General features: G+C 43.2%; 1 protein-coding gene across 18 annotated transcripts in view; it reads left to right on the top strand.

Moving 5' to 3' along the window:
• CADPS2 (calcium dependent secretion activator 2) overlaps positions 1 to 17,455 on the top strand; it is a 333,758-nt gene that overhangs the window by 141,488 nt on the left and 174,815 nt on the right. For all 18 annotated transcript variants that reach the window (XR_014555332.1, XR_014555333.1, XR_014555334.1 and 15 more), the window contains exon 7: positions 12,585 to 12,696. Coding sequence is in view for 14 of the 18 variants with exons in the window: in XM_083698926.1 (XP_083555052.1) it covers positions 12,585 to 12,696 (112 nt within the window). In the remaining 4 variants the exon portion in view is untranslated. The remainder of the gene's footprint in view (positions 1 to 12,584; positions 12,697 to 17,455) is intronic.

Here is a 17,455-nt window from a genome sequence, read left to right as displayed (position 1 = left end):
GTTCTGCAGGAGCTAAAAACCAGATACGCATTTGTCAGGGGCTCAGGAGCAGAGGCACAGGAGAGGGAGGAAATGGAGAGCGAGGGGGAGGAATCCGAGGGGGGCGTAGGCAGTGACAGTGGTCAGAGGGATTCCACGAGCCTCTCCAGCGAATCGGAAGATTCACAGAAGGGAGCGCCGATGGCCAGGGCAAGGGGGGTGCCAAGGGGGAAACCCCAGAAGGAAGGGGCCAGCGGGGACTCCCAGAGCAGCAGTTGGAAATCAGGACCAGCTTCCCCACCAGAGCGCAGTGGGGGGGGGAGTCCCAGGCATCGGGACCAGTGTTTTCACCACCAGCGAGAGGAGATGAGTCAGGATTGACCACGCCTCCATCGGAGAGCGGGGAAATGGTCAAGAGGAAAGTTACCGGCTGGGCGCACGTGCCAAGTTCAAATGTACAGGCGAGCGGCACAGCAGGTAGCCCGGATAGGGAGCCAGGTCCTAAAGCCCGCCGGAAGGAGGGGCAAGACTCAGGGGGGTCAGCATCAGAAGAGTCCAGAAAGGAGGAAACCCCAGGGGGCAGAAGGACCCAGAGGAGGAAAGAACAACGGAAGAGGTGGAGTAAGGCTAGAATCTTAAACTGGTGTCTAGGAGGCGGAGACTCAGATGGAGCTTCGCTGGTCTAGGTTCTAAGACGTAGAGTTGCACGCTGCGGTTTGGAAATGGAAACTAATCTTCAATAAAGACTTTTATACGTTATTACTGACTAGCGTTGGTCCTCTGTGAGCTGGGACCTAGAGGCAACTCTGACAGCATTGTATGTCTACTCAGAAATAATCATCTCCATGTTTAATGAGGCTTAGCACAGGTAACTGGGCAGAGGATGGCAAGCTAGATTTTCAAAGTGCAAGTAGATAAATAGGTACCGCTCTGGCGGGAAGGTAGATGGCATTTCCGTGCACTGCTCTGGTTCGCCAGAAGCGGCTTAGTCATGCTGGCCACATGACTCAGCCAGTAAAGCAAGATGAGCGCTGGAACCCCAGAGTCGTTCATGACTGGACCTAATGGTCAGGGGTCCCTTTACTTTTAATCTGGAGAATAATCAGAGGCATCAGTGATGTGCTGATAAGCGCCAAGTGTTAGAAGATCATGTAAAGATCATGCATCACCAGCTGCTTTACTTGCCATTTCCAGTGGAAAGGGATTTTTATCAATAATGTTAGAAATCAGATCCTCTTCACGTTAAGAACATTTCTCTACATTTCTCTAATGGTTATTCCCTGCTGGGAGTCTGATGGATGACACGTGAGTAGGGAAGCGATCCAATTAAATGTCTTGAATCGTCGAAATCAGTCTGTTACTCCATCAATTTAAATTTGCTCACCGGTAAAAACTGTGCTTCTGAAGCAAGAAATGTCTGTGTTTTAGGTAATGCACCTGTGTCCTAGGAGGGAATGTCTCTTCTAAAGTGTTGCCTCCTTTGTGAGGGGAAAGGTCAGTTCCTCTTAAGATGATGCTTGCCATCTGCAATTTTTATAAGTACTTGTATTAAAGCTTCATATATATCTCAGAGAGGTTATCTTTTTAAGTCAGTTTTAAAAACGAGTGGGTGGGGTACAAATAATAAAATTATTATTATTATTAAATCTGTCAAATTCAGGTTCTCTCAGTTTCTTCTGTTTGCCCCATTTCCCCATCAATTTGCAATATTTATTTTACAGATTGGTGTGCATTTCTGCTACAATAGGTGATTCCTTGCTAGCTGTTTCCCTAATGAATTGTACCTGTAAACATCATTTTCACTGATATGTGTGCTCCTGTGCACTTTTGGGCTGGAAAACTACATCACAAAATTCAGAGAAACGTGGATTTTAAAAGTAGTTGTGTTTCAGTTTGCATATTGGTCCAGGAATCCTTTATTTAAAAGTGAACTGAATTAGTTTCTCCCCTTGTTGTCAGCCAACTTAAATGTTTGTTGCTATTTGTGGAACATTTGTATTCTTTTTTTTCCTCTTCTGTTAGCAGTTTTCTATTTCTTTATGCTTTCAAAAGGACACCAACACAGACAGTGACCTTTTCCACAAAGCCTCACTTTAAAAAACACTTTCCTTGAATCTTAGTTGTCTAAAGCAGTTACTGTTTCTCTCTTTTGCTTACATGCTATCAGGTTTCCCTGTTGCTTGAACAGCCAACTCCTTAGCATTTTCCTCTTGGCAGTTCTTGACATTGTTAGCCATGGAGCTTTGCACAGTAATGTCCATAGGATTTCTTGACCATTTAAATTTTTATTGCTGTAAATGTTTAATAACAAAATGTGCAGACAGAAGCTCTTTACAGAGAGGAAATGTGAGTTCCTTCCACTTGGTTATACCAGACTGTGTCTTTCTTGTGTGTGTTGACCCACCACAGAGATACCCCAACACCTGTGTGCTCTTTTTCCTATTTCTTCTTTTGCCATTTTTTAGTTTTGCCTGCAGAAGGCTTCCTATAGTGTATACCCCCATTCTACCCTGCTGCCATCGCTCCTTGACATAGCATTTTCTCCTTCATGGAGAGCACGTGTTGCGGTGGGGGCCGCCAGGACACTCCAAAGTTGGGGGCGGGCTAATTGATGCGATTGGGGCTTCCCTTGTTGTTGGGAAGAAGTTAATGTTGCCATTTGTTGATTGACAGCCAGAAATGCTAAAACTCCTTGCACAAGGCTAGGGCTTCCTCTTTTCGCCCATGCATCGGATTGCCCGTCCCTCCCTCCCTAGAATAGGGTTGTTCACTTTGACCTTGCTATGCCTGTCATGGGGTCGTCTGCTTTGGAGCGGGGGCCTGGTAGGAATTTTGTCCATCTGGCTGATTGGCTGGGGCCATTTGGTTTTTGCCTACTGCGTAGCAAATCGTCACAACTTGTAAGGTTCACGGTTAGGCATTGGTTTATGGTTTGCTTGGTTGAGGGGCATGGATGGGCTGCACCTGCCCCTCTAATGCTGCTGCTGCAAGGGATTCCGTTAAAGGAATCAGGGGCTAACTATTGCTTGTCCACTCTGTCAAGGGGGCTCGGGCCATAGCAATGACCTCCTGGTTGCATTTGGGGAGGGCTGAGGGCAGGTTCCCTGCTCCGTCGCTACCCCCAAGTGTATTCCCCTTTTTTGACTTTCGCATTGTGCAGAATGTCAGTCTGTCCCCCATAGTGGGGGCAGATAGTCGCAAGCAATGCCTAAGCAACTACTCACATTTTTGTATTTTAATAAAGTTGTGGCCAAAATTATGCCAAAAAACTTAAACAAAAATTCTGTGTGATGTTTGAGTTATTGGGGTGGCCCTGGGGACCTCGACACGCAACTTTCAGTGGTCATCTCTATTCAAAAGAGAGATTCTCAGTCTTAATCTTTCATAACATCTTCATCAACGTCTTAAATTAAAGAGTTGTGCTTTGTGTTGTTCCTTTTACAATATCAGTTTTCAGCTTGCCAGGCTTTTTTCTCTCTACGTGTTGTTTTCGTTACAAAAATACGCATTTCTGATTGCCGTTGCTAACCAAATCCCAAAGTATTGAATCTTATTTAACATTGATCTTGATAGTTTGATTTTTTTTAATAGTCTTTGCGAAATTGAGTTACCTTTGTGGACACAATACTTGCAGATGTCACTAAAATAAAATTACCCACTACAGCAAACATTGCAGCTGTTACATTTGTGTCGTTTTCAAGAGTGTAAGTAAATAATACTTGAAACAGTACATTATTTTTGTATGCGTTGCTTACATGGACATATGTGCCGCATGATTCCTGCAAATGTAAGGAAAGAGGAGATTTTAATGGAAACTCACAAGTAATAAATCTTCATGTTGAAATTTAATTAATCTGGATGCAGCTTGCTTGTACGTATTACTGATCTGAGTTCCATTTTGACATGAGTTTTAAAAGAATGTTTCTTTATTACCCTGCATTGGACCAAAGATTCTGTGTAAGATTGGATTAAATAATTTATTTGGAACATCTATCAGAATTGCTAAGCTGTTGAAAATGAGAATTAGTTGTACATAGCAGAGACAAGGGAATAACTTTTGGACGCATTGCATTAAAAGCAACTCCTTCAGAAGATCTGCAGCAGAAAGATGAGGAGGGAAGGAAAGGAGGAGACTTTGGCAGGTTCTGCCAGTTCCTTCCCTGTTGTGATAGGTAGGCAGAATTCAATACAGCAAATTTCAGAATAATTAGTTCACATTTTGGTTCTGACATATTATTATAGCTGTCCAGAAGCCTTGGACAATGAGAACTTAATTTTTTTAAAAAAATAAAAATGGTAAGGTTGAAGGGAAGTGGGGAATGTGGCATAACTGCACTTAAATAAAACAATTGGGATCTCTAGGTAAAGGTAAAGGGACCCCTGACCATCAGGTCCAGTCATGGACGACTCTGGGGTTGTGGCGCTCATCTCGCTTTACTGGCCAAGGGAGCCGGTGTACAGCTTCCAGGTCATGTGGCCAGCATGACTAAGCCACTTCTGGAGAACTGAAACAGCGCATGGAAACACCGTTTACCTTCCCGCCAGAGTGGTACCTATTTATCTACTTGCACTTTGACGTGCTTTCGAACTGCTAGGTTGGCAATTATTTAGAAGTGTTGTGCAAGTGTTGTGCCCACATTCAGATCTTTTCAGCCGTGTAGCTCACTGCGTATCTTTGGCCCTGTCGCTGTGCCTTTGGGATTAGTCAGAATGACATGACCCTATCTACATCCCACATACTTTGCCATGTGCTCCTGCTCCTGCTGTGTATTAGCAAAATGCCTGTCACCACATTATGATGGGCAGGGAGGATTTACTGAGGATGAGTTGCATCTCTCGGGGAACCCTGGATGTGTTCTCTGTGTGTGTGCTCCATACCCAGACACATCAACTCCCCCCCAAAATGGGATTCTTCCCAGTGTCAGGTGTGGAGGGCAGCATAAAAGCAGTAGTTAATGTTTTACAGAGTATTTCTCACTACTGAAAGCATTCTACATACATCCTACCTAAGTGTGATGCTTTGCTAGGCGTTCCTTGGGGAGGAAAGTAGCAAGTCACGTGGAACAAACGATATACATACATTTGAAGACCCTGCTAGAGCGGGATCTTAAACCTTGCCCTCCACCCTTCTTAGCTCAACATACTTCTCTTTGCACACATCCATGCTGGATTCCCTTTCTTGGTTCTGCTATAGCAACTGGAAATCAACTGTTTACACAAACATGTGCCCTTCCAAAATATCAGGATGAATGAAAAGAAGCAGAAATTGGTTCCAGTGATCCTTGAGGTCCCTGCAACCCAGCAGGGCATCTAGACATCAGGGGTGGGGATTGATTTTCACTATGACTACATCACTGGATTGCATCCTTGAGCTGTGAGAAGACCTCTTGCTAGCTTCATGGGCAGCCGCCTTGGGACTGCATTCCGGCGGTGGATGCATTCAGACACACGACTCTCCACCCTTCATCCAAGCAAGCAAGAAGTCTTATCACAGTTCAAGGACACAATCCAGGCAGACAGAGTCACTAGAGGAAATTGCAGAGCAGAACCAGTGCAGGGTGTGGCCCGTAGACAGTCCTGAGGGCTAGATAAAGTAGCCTGGAGGGGTGTCAGAGACCAGGCTGAGGAGTCCTGCTCTGATGAGGAATAGTGGGAGCCTCCCCTTCTCTCTGCTCCTGACCAGGATCCTGAAGCTGCCCAGGAGCAGTGGAGCAGTATAGATTTGGAACAGTGGTTTGCAGAGGGGCATAGTTCTGAAGACAAAAGTTGGGATGAACCTGGGGCGTGAACAGCAAAGTGAAGAAGAACAGGAAGAGAAAGAGCTCCAGCCTATCAGTCCAAGGTCATGTAGAGCAGATAAGGTGGCTACTCAAAAAGCACAGTGGTTGCGAGATCAGGTTGCAAGGCATGGAAGTGATTAGAGGGGAAGTGGGTGGAAACCTTAATTGGGAACATCTTCATTCCGAGAATGGCTGCTTTGTTCTTTTGCTGTGATCATTAAAGACTCTTTAAATGGTAAGCAACTCTCTTCCCTTTGCCCTTCTTATCTATGGCCAAAGCAGTGGAAGAAAAAAGCACACCAAGAACTCAGGCCAATGTAGGTTTCAATAGTGGGAGTGGTCCGTACTCACAAATCAATAGTCAATAGTAACAAAAACTAATCCATTCAAAAGTATGTATTCTGATAAGGATTACAAACTCAAATAGAGATTACAAACTCAAACTCAAAAAGATATGTATAACATAATAATTCGTTACAAAGATTTTTTCTTTTTTACTCGACAATAATGTTGATCCTTATAATTTAACAGCTTGCAGATGGAGACTCAGTTTCAATCATAGAGCAGAAGTCAGAAGTGAATTATGGATTAGAAACCAGGATAGGGCCCTGTTTCGATGTATTCACCTTCATCAGCTGGAAGTATCAAATATTACATGAAAATACATTTAAATTCTAAATTATCATAAATTATAAAAGTCATAAATTACAAAACATTATTATATACCATTGGGGGGAAGAAGCCGAGTCTCCGAAGCCTGAAAAGCCCCCCCTCCAGACCTGAGTTTCCCCTCCCTTGATGTATGTGTATCTTGCATACTTGCAGACATTAGTCTTTCATTGGTAAACAATGGCACAAAGATTGATTCATTTTGTGAAGGTAGATGCCTGCTCAGTTTGCATGTGTGTATTCTGTTGGGATTGTATAGGCTGACTTTCCATTCTCTCCCACCCCCCTTTCCCTTTTTCATTTTTGAGATGCAATTCCAAAACTTGATTGTAATGACTTTTCCCATTTCCTCCAAAAATTTCCCACTCCCTTCCATTAGCTTGCTAAAGGTGCTGTATTTTTGAGACGCAAAGCTGGCGTTTGGGTTGCTTTCCCCCTCACTGCCAATAATATGTCAGGACTATATAAGTATTAAATCTGCAGTGACTGACATGCCGTAATTGCTCTATCCCAGAGTAAGAGATTGCAGCATTTTGTCTCCAAGGCACCTGTTCCCTGCAACAGAAATCAATTCACCTTACGATAGCTCACAGATGGCTAGGTGCTCGGGGGTTGGGGGCAGGGTGAATCAAAATGCATAAATTGAAAACACGTACAAATGTTTTCCACAACTTTAGCTGATTAAATCTACAAATAAGGTTGTCATACTACATTAATGGTCTAAGACAGGCTAAAGTCTATGTTACCGAGGGTTGCTCTGTTCTTTAGGAAATGGTTGACAAGCCAGAAATGTAGTTTGTCACATGATTTTGACTCTGCCAGGACTGGTCAGGCTCCACATTAAAATCAGAGCGCTCTAATAATGAAGGCCCAGGTTATGCAGCATACAAACATCTACATTTGGAATTTTTGCTGTGATTTGAGGCATTAAAAACAGGGAGGGGGAGAGATGTTCCACCTTTCCCTCAGGCCTTCACATTGCTGCACAACACATGTAGCCACTGCCACCCCATATATTTCCTATGTCTCCCAGTGATGTGTAGTTAAAACAGACATGCAACAAGTCTCCAAAGCCGTCATTTATCTCTCCCCAACCTCTCTTTCACACACAGCAGCCACTGAAGTGGTTTGGAGGGCAGGAAGTATGTGGTCACATGTGTCAATGTAATGTCACACATCCGGCTAGATATTATGAGATCTAGGGGATGGGATGTAGACTAAAGTCAGCCACATGGTCACAACTCTGTATCATGCTACACACCTTTACATCTCAAGGGTGCAAAAGATAACGTCTTCTCCATACCCCCTGTCTATGAAGCATTCATTCTGAGTTGCTTGTACAAGTCTTGCAGAGCTTAGCTGGTACCTGGTCTTGTTTGAGCAAGCAATCTGGTTTTTTTGTAGGGAAGTTCATCAATGGCACGCATTCATTCTGATTTGCTTGTAAGGTGTTTGGACGTCTTACCATTAATCATTTGTTCATTCCTTATTCCCATTGCATTTCCCCACCACTTTCCTAACTGCAAAAAGAAAAAAAAAGCTATTTTAAAGTGGATTTGTTGCACAAGGACAACAGAGCCTTTTAGTTTATTTTAATTGCACAAACCAAAATTTACGGTGTGCACTTGAATATCTCCTGCCAAACAGTGACAGGCTGGGGATGCCCTTAGGCAATCTGCAATTGTAATTTCTCTCTCTCTCTCTCCCTCTGAAATGAATACTTAATCATTTTTAAAAATGAATTCTTTTTATACATGAAATGACTTCCTGAAGTGTATTATCTTACTAGCGTTTCTTTGAATTGTTTCTATCTTCATTTCTTTCCTACATAATAATGTTCTCTTCCTTGTTTCCAAGTGCACTTACTGTTTAAATTTGCATGATAAAAGGCTTGAAAATTATTAATTGGCTTTAGTGATGTGATGCCCCCTAGGGTCCTTTGGAGAATACTTAGCCTAGCATCTCGGGGGAGTCGCTTAGGTAAGCTGAATTAGATACCCAGTGAGCATTAACTCAGTGACAGACCACACTTGTTGCACACTGAAGGTCCCAGATTTCAATCCCTGGAAAAGGACAGAAAGTGCCCCTGTCTGAAATCCTGGAAAGTTGTTGCCAACATTGACTGTTATCATCTAACTCAGGATGACAAAGGCAACCCCTGGCACTGTATTAAGCTCCAACAGGGCTCCCATGTCCCAACGCTTGTGTGCTGGTTTCGGGGGGTTACCGTGCAGCGTGGTCTGAGTCCAGTCCGAGGCCAAGGGTGTGGTATGGGGGCTGTCTGTCAAGGCTGAAGCGGGGTCCAAGGCAAGGAGTCGGGTGAGGTCAGGAACTCTGGCAGAAGAGCAGGACAGGGTGCCGGCAGGATCAGGTTATCAACAATGTTGCTCCCGCATAGGGCAGCCCCGGTCCACAGGTGACTCGCCTCTCCTGGCCTGGAGGTGAGCACTCCTCCTGTGGGAACTTAGTTCCCTCCGCCTCTCTGCCCTGAGCCTCTGCAGCTCAGGAGAGGCTGGAGGGTTATCAGACCCAGAGGTAACCTCACCTTCCCCTGACGGGGCTGAGAGTGGAGCACCTGCAGGCAATGGGTCCTCCATCACCTCAGGAGCCAGAGCAGACTTAGCTCGTGCCTGCACCTGAGGATCCAGCACAGGTGAGGACCCTTCAGGCTCAAGCCCCAGCCCCGGCTCAGCCGGTCCTGGAGGCAGGGACTCCTGTGCAGGCTGGGATTCCTCAGGTTCAGCCTCTGAATCCGAATCCCATGCCATCACAGCTTGCCATCTTCAAAATCCTATGGATGAAGTTCACCAAGTGGTAGAGCCACTGCTTTGCACACACAACATCCCAGGTTCAAACCCCAGCATCTTCAGGTAGCCTTGGGAATGTGCCCTGTCTGAAATCTTGGTGGTTAACTGCCAGTCACTGCAAACAGTGCTGAGCTAGATGGATCCAACATGAAGGCGGTTTGTACTAGAAACCAGACTTTAATTGTTGCAGCTTCAGCCCTCTTGAATTCGATACCAATTGGAACTACACAAGCACCTAGCATCTTGATATTCTTCCTTGTTTTTTGGCAATCACTTGTAGCCAAGTAAGATAGTCTTCCATAAGCACGGTTTAATCAGTGAGTCCGTAAGTGACTGTGGAGGCCAATTCTGGACCCACACGTCCTTCTACAGTGGGGACATTGGTTTCCGGGTGGTAGTTGATCACAGTGAGGGTTTGCCAAGTGTGTCTTCCTCTTAGCACGTTTCTCCCTTTCGTCCTGTGTTCGAGTGTCTTCAAAGCCCATTGCACCTTTGGTAAAGGCTGTTTTCCAATTGGAGCTTTCTCAGGCCAGTATTTCCCAGTTGTCGGTGTTTATACTACTTTTATTTTTTAGAATTGCCTTGAGAGAGTCTTTAAACCTCTTTTGTTGACCCACCAGCATTACGCTTTCCATTTTTAAGTTCAGAATAGAGTAGTAGTCAAGAACAAACTATCTTGATATTCAGATAGCCGCTGAAGTTGTGTTTGTTGAAGAAGGTTTTACCTGAAGTGTGACCCATTCATTTTACTAAATTGAATTGTAGAAATTGTTTTACTGCTTTTAGTTTACTGAGTCTGCATCTTTTGTTTTTTAACTTATTGCACACCACTTTCGTAGCTTTGAGGTTTATAAATCTGCAAAACAAAATAAATAAATTTTAAACTAACCCAAACCTGCCTTTGGGGCCCTGTGAGCGGGCAAAAGATATAAGATGAATATTTTAAGTAAATAGAAGTTAGGTTTTCCTAGCAGGCACAAAAGGCAGAGATAGAGTCAAGGATATGAGTAGAAAATATTTTTTCTGGCATCTAATGCTTGCCTAGCTTCATAAAATAAACACTTAGGCTATCTTTGACAGAGTTGCAGTGGATCAGTTGTAAGAGGTAACAGTTCTGTCAGAAGTTAAATGACCCTTTTCTGCCCTCCTGGCAGAAGCCACGGAACATACCATAACTTCTGCTATCTCCAAAACATCAAAGCCTTAATCAAAAATTGCATGTTTATGTAAAGTTCGCTGTGAAATTGGCACAATTGCATAACTAATGGAAGGGAAGGGAATCCAGTTATTATAGCAGCGCATGCTTTTGCTTACTTTAGGAAGGTACTGTAAGTTTGTGGTCTTGGTAACAGAAAGGTCAGATTCAGACTAGGACATGATAAGTAACTTTTATAGTTGACGTATTGCTCCATTAACAACAGTTGACATATTGCATCCCATGACAGCGGAATTGCAAGGCAGAAGCTCTGTGCTGAAGGCAGACAAAAACTTCGATTTGTGAGGACTAAGGGTCAGACTGAAGGTGATAATATTGACTATATTGTCAATTGCACGAAAGTCCCGGGTTTTTTACAATCTGATGTTTGCAATCCAGTTTTGCTGCCTTTTGACAGGTTTGGTTTATGCCCAGGAATTTTGAAGCTTGTAGTATTGGTGACTGTTGTGTGGTGTATTAGTCAGTAATCTTTATTTCATTTGAGACTTCTTCTAGGATGCCCAGAGAACAGGAGCTTTTGGGCAATTAATAACTTCAGTGAGTAAATAAAAAATATTTCTAAATCAAAATCTGGGGGAAAATGCAGCCTCAGGAGCAACCCTATTATTTAATATAGATGACTTTTTCATTGTGAAAAATCAAGACAATTGGGTGTATCAGCAGGAAATTTTGGCATGGGGAATCTACCATGTGAGAATTCTGACTAAGGAGCCACTCCTCCCCAACCAGACCCTTGTGACAACTGGTGTCCCTTGTTGCACAGATAGAATCCTGTTAGCATGTGGCTTTTGCAATTCACTGGGTCTTCTGTGTAAGCCTTGGCCCAGGATACCTGAAGGAGCGTTTCCATCCCCATCGTTCAGCCCAGACACTGAGGTCCAGCTCTGAGGGCCTTCTGGTGGTTCCCTCACTGTGAGGTTACAGGGAACTAGGCAGAGGGGCTTCTTGGTGGTGGTGCCCACCCTGTGGAACGCCCTCCCATCACATGTCAAGGAAATAAACAACTATCTGACTTTTAGAAAAATCTGAAGGGAAGTTTTTAATGTTTGATGGGACATTTACAGGAATATTATTATTATTATTATTATTATTATTATTATTATTATTATTATTTAAACTTAATAAATGTATTACACCTCTGGGATAGCTCAGTTGGTAGAGTTTGAGACTCTTAATTTCAGGGTTATGGGTTCAAGCCTCACTTCAGGCAAAAGATGCCTACAGTTCAGAGGGTTCAATTAGACCCCTGTGGTCTCTTCCAGATCTACCATTCTATGATTCTGTGACATGTTATAAGATATTAAAGTTCTGCACAACATGTAACCCCTCCATAAAGCCCACCCTAACAGCAGTACAAAACTCCCGCAGCACACTAACAATAAAACAAAACAAAACAATGCTCAGCAGTTTTAAGAACAGCAATCAGCACCCTAGCCCAGAAGTCCCTGACCACGTCAACCCATAAATTTTGATTGTTTATTTGATTTCCCCATCCACCACCCCAAAAAGTCCAGCCCCCAGGCCAGCTGCTGCAGATCAGTTGGGGGGTGTCCTCCAGGGGTGATCTGGCAAACTGTTTTCTCCTTGCAGGGAGATCAACAGCAAATGCAGATAATTTGATTCTGCAACTCCTGTGCTGTGGAATCCGCTGTGTGCACATAGGATCATTAATGCATTATGCCACTATTAGCCCACATGTAGTGTTCACCAGGATCCTGAGTTAAGAACACACTTGGGTTGCACTAGACAATTGTATAAGAAGCTTGAAAAGCAAGTTCAATGCCATACCATTAATCTTAACCACCTTCGGTTTATTTTAATGGGACAAATACAAACTTACCCAAACATAAATTTGTAGAAGTCCATCTGCTTCGTGCTACAAACTCCCCGAATATAGTTAATCTTTCATTATGCCATCTGCCACATTGGATGATTTTTAATTACAGAACCAATATAGGAGAATTGTGAAAGCTCTTCCATCTTGGGAACTTGAGTTTTCAGATGGAGTTAGCAACTCTGTAGGGAAGTAGAAATGCTGTGCTTGCTTACAGGGGCCTCGAGAGATTGCCGCCGCCACAACGCTTGCTTTTTAATGCATTTGGAATTTGAATATTGTCATTTATTTTGTTGCAGATGGGGAACTCAAGGGGATTTCACCACCACACATCCACGGCCTGTCGTCAAAGTGAAACTTTTCACAGAATGTACTGGGGTCCTGGCACTGGAAGATAAGGAGCTAGGAAGGGTAAGCGATCACATAATTTTCAAGAGTTTAAGATGCTGATGGAGGGCGTGATGACTGGAGGCTTTGGGGGAGCTGAACCCCCTGAATGTTGATCAGTTTTCAACCATGGTGCTCAAGTGAAACTACCCTTTATTTGCAACCTTGGTGATACATACGCTTTAAGCATTCTGTGTTTGCAGTTTGACTTTCTGTTACCATACAAGGGTAAGAAGCTAAAGACAGACCTTTCAATGGGTAAAATACAACCTGGTGTTAATTGCTGATTTTAAGCTTCCACTGTTGTTTAATGCTGACTATTGGAAGCCTTTTATTTTGGTGAGAGCTTGAGACACAAAGATAAAGTTATTACCTCAAGCTTATGCCGCATCCGAGACAATCTCTATTCAGCAACCAGTGTGTGGGATTTAATCCAGTCTCTGTTCTGAAGTGTCTGGGTAGTTTGTGATGCCATATTCAAAGAGAAACAAAACTCCACCAATATCACAAAAGGTGGTAGAATAAGATGTCTCAAATATCATTGTATCTAGTAAGTCGAACGGAATCTGTTCCAGAAGTCCGTTTGACTTCCAAAATATTCGGAAACCAAGGTGCGGCTTCCGATTGGTTGCAGGAAACTCCTGCAGCCAATTGGAAGCCACAGAAACCGTGCCAGACATTCGGGTTCCAAAAGAACACCTGCAAACTGGAACACTCACTTCTGGGTTTGCGGCGTTCAGGAGCCAAAGCGTATGAATGCCAAGGCATTTGGTTCCCAAGCTACGATTGTATTAAAATGATGTGTTATTTATCATCCTATGCCAGCTTAGCTGTGCCTGCTAAAAACAAAGGATGCTTCGCAGCAGGGTTCGATTCTTTCCAGAGGCAAGGAGATCCATAGTGTGAATCTGCCAGTGAGAAAGCATTCTCGATAGATAGGTGCATGGTATTTCTATGGTTTTCCCAGTAGTGATGTATGGAAGTGAGAGCTGGACCATAAAGAAGGCTGATCGCCAAAGAATTGATGCTTTTGAATTATGGTGGTGGAGGAGACTCTTGAGAGTCCCATGGACTGCAAGAAGATCAAACCTATCCATTCTGAAGGAAATCAGCCCTGAGTGCTCACTGGAAGGACAGATCCTGAAGCTGAGGCTCCAATACTTTGGCCACCTCATGAGAAGAGAAGACTCCCTGGAAAAGACCCTGATGTTGGGAAAGATGGAGAACACAAGGAGAAGGGGACGACAGAGGACGAGATGGTTGAATAGTGTTCGCGACGCTACCAGCATGAGTTTGACCAGACTGCGGGAGGCAGACAGAAGTGCCTGGCGTGCTCTGGTCCAGGGGGTCACGAAGAGTCGGACACGACTAAACAACAACAATTTTTTAAAAAAGAGGATTCATTCAGTTGAGTTTACAAAGGAAAAGGGGAGTTTTCTTAGTGCAGAGATGGGGAACCGCAGATCCAGGGGCCAAATGCAATCCTCCAGCCTTCTCTGGCCTGCCCCAGAGCCCTTCCTGGGCCACCCCCTCCCTGTTCTTGCTCTAAACAAAGAAAGAGAGAAGAGAGTGTCTGAATTTCCCAGGAATGGCTGGATTTCGACAGCAAAGGCAACACAGACGCTCCTGACATTTCCTCTCATGAATTTGTGAGGTTTATTGCCCACTTCTAACTATCGAAAAGGAAGAGTTGAGCTGTGATATTCTACTTCGGAACATTGTGTCCACGTAATGGTTTAATGATGCGATCTTAGCTGTTGCACATTAATGGGTGGCTTTTTATCTGGAAATTTCTTTTACAGCAATAAAAATTAATTTGAGTTCCTCGGAGCCCAGTGCCTCCTAATGACAAGTCACCTAATGAAAGTCCCTGCTTTTCTCCCTGCACTGAAAAGTGTTACCTTTATTTCCTCGCAGTGCTGCGCCACTTAGTGATTTGAATTATGCCCTTTTTTTATTATCTGTGAAATCTCTATAGGCATTCAGTGGTAAATTTTCAAAATTCTGAACTTCAATCCAGACAAGCGAGTCCCATTGTAAGTAGGGAAAGCCTAGCCTAATTCATCATGCGTCATTTTGAAAAGATGCTTTTTCACTTTAATCAGAACTATGTTTTCAACACTCTTACCTGTTCTACAGTAAATTATGTCACAACTTCCGATCTGTGTGCAAAATACATGTTGCAAAGCCAGTTTAAATATCTCTTAATCATTCCAACACTTGGCTGGCTGCCATCCAATGCCTTATTGGACTTTTTTGTTTTTATTCTTTTTTTGTGTCTATTTTGCGTTTTTATATTGTGATTTTATGTTGTAACCACCTTGAGACCTGTGGATATAGGGCAGTATATAATAATAATAATAATACTCTCTAAGCATTGTTATCACTGGCAAATAAATATTACTAATGCTTTAGCTAAAGCTTGGGTACTAGATTTACTTCAGAATTGTGTGCCTGAAAATTTGCTTGACTAAGGAAATGTGACTTTTAAAAAAGATGTAATTGTAATATCATTTGATTTGTAATATACAAATCAATTGTATATGTAATGTTATTGAACTCTGTGGCGTTTGCCTCCTCGTATGGGTCATAAGGAAAGGGTTAAAATGGGTGTGATGTGATTGGCTAGTGAAAATGCAAGGGGGGAAAAAAGGAAGTGGAGGTTGAGTTGAGTTGAGGTTTGAGAGTTGGGAGTTGAGGTTTGGGAGCTGAAGAAGGAAGAGGGAGGAATAGGCAGTGAGTTAGTAGAGTTGTATTGTGAGAGAATGAGAGGAATTGTTAGGTGGAGTCAGATAGATAGTTGGAATAATCAGTTTGGAGTTGTTAGGAACTAAGAATAAGAAACTGCCAAGTAAAATTAACTGTAACCTTAAGCTTGTTCCTGCATTTAAAAGGAAACTTGATTATTTGTTTATGTTAACAACTGACTGGACTCCGTGTGTCCCCGTGAGATACGGGGTGGTGGCAGCGGAAAAAGCAATTGCAGTGGGGGCACAGGGTCAATAGACCGTCAAACGTCCGGGGACCCTGTGTGTGATCGCCACAGATTCCAACTCCCATCATCCCTGGTACTGCTGGGAATTGGAGTCCAACAACAAGCAGAAGGTCTCCATTCCTTATTTATGGCATTACCAATATAAGGCTATTTATCTTCTTCCCCCAGCCCTCTATCTCTCTCAAAAAAGTGGGAAATCCATGTCTGGCACCATGCTTGATGAATCAGATTGTGTAATCATGCATGGTGGTATTTTTCTGATAAGTTTTCCAATTTTTTATATATATAAAGGGACCTTTATTACTTGAGTGCTTTTTGTTGACTGTTTTTATATATTGAGGCACCCATCTTTCCTCAGCGCCGAATTGAATGTTTTATTGTATAACAGAGCTTTAGATGGGAAGAGATTAAGAGATGGAAGAGATTGCATTCACTATGGTAAGAAAGGTAATGAAAATAATAGACAATGAATATGGGAGTCTGAAATGAATAAGAGGCGGAAAGTTTAAAAGATACTCATTTTGCTTGTTGATCCCATCTGATAAGGGGCAGATGAGTGATACAGTCATTTTTGGAAGAAAGGGAGTAGGTGGTGCTTTCTTTTGGAAGAAAGGGAGTAGGTGGTGCTGTGGTCTAAACCATTGAGCCTCTTGGGCTTGCCAATCAGAAGGTCGGCAGTTTGAATCCACGCTACAGAGTAAACTCCTGTTGCTCTGTCCCGCTTCTGCCAACCTAGCAGTTTGAAAGCACACCAGTGCAAGTAGATAAATATGTACCAATGCATCAGGAAGATAAATGGCGTTTCCATGTGCTCTGCCATCTGTCTTGTGTCCAGTTGTGCCAGAAGCGATTTAGTCATGCTGGTCACATGACCTGGAAAGCTGTCTGTGGACAAACGCTGGCTTCCTTGGCCTGAAAGTGAGATGAGTGCCATACCCCATAGTTGCCTTTGACTGGACATAACCATGCAGGGGTCCTCTACCTTACCTTTTTTACCTTTATTGGAAGACAATGACCCGAGTTCATTGTTCAGATGTTCTTAACGAATGTGTCTGATCATTGAATCAGATCAGTGTTAAATGTTTTAACTAAATGAATATTTTAAATCCTGTCGATTCAATTGATTGGTCTTCCTTTTCTGTTTCACACATATGCATTTTATGTTTCTGTCATGATGGCTCAAAAGAATAATACGAACTTTCCTTGACTTGATCATTGTAAGCTCCCCGTTAATCACCTGCCCATCTGCATGGCAGAAAAGAATTGGAGCAGAACCAATTTGGTGTTCACTGTTTACATTGCCTAATAATAATAATAATAATAATAATAATAATAATAATAAACGTTATTATTTATTTATTTATTTATTTATTTATACCCCAGCCACTCTGAGCGGCTCCTAGCAGAATATTAAAAACATGATAAAACTTCGAACATTAAGAACTTCCCTAAACAAGGTTGCCTTCAGAGGTCTTCTAAAAGTCAGATAGCTGCTTATCTCCTTGACATCTGATGGGAGGGCATTCCACAGGGCGGGCGCCATTACAGAGAAGGCTCTCTGCCTGGTTCCTTGTAACCTCGCTTCTCGCAGTGAGGGAACTGCCAGAAGACCCTCGGAACTGGACCTCCGTGTCCACGTAGAATGATAGGGGTGGAGATGCTCCTTCAGCTATACTGGGCCAAGACTGTTTAGGGCTTTAAAGGTCAGCACCAACACTTTGAATTGCGCTCAGAAACATACTCGATATGATGTTAGCCCAAAATCCACTTATGCAGTGTGGTATTTTC

The sequence above is a fragment of the Podarcis gaigeae genome (genome assembly GCF_964106915.1).
Source record: "Podarcis gaigeae genome assembly, chromosome: 10".
NCBI lineage: Eukaryota > Metazoa > Chordata > Lepidosauria > Squamata > Lacertidae > Podarcis > Podarcis gaigeae.
The sequence above is the reverse complement of the archived record's forward strand: the minus strand, read 5'-3'. Positions and strand labels throughout refer to the sequence as shown.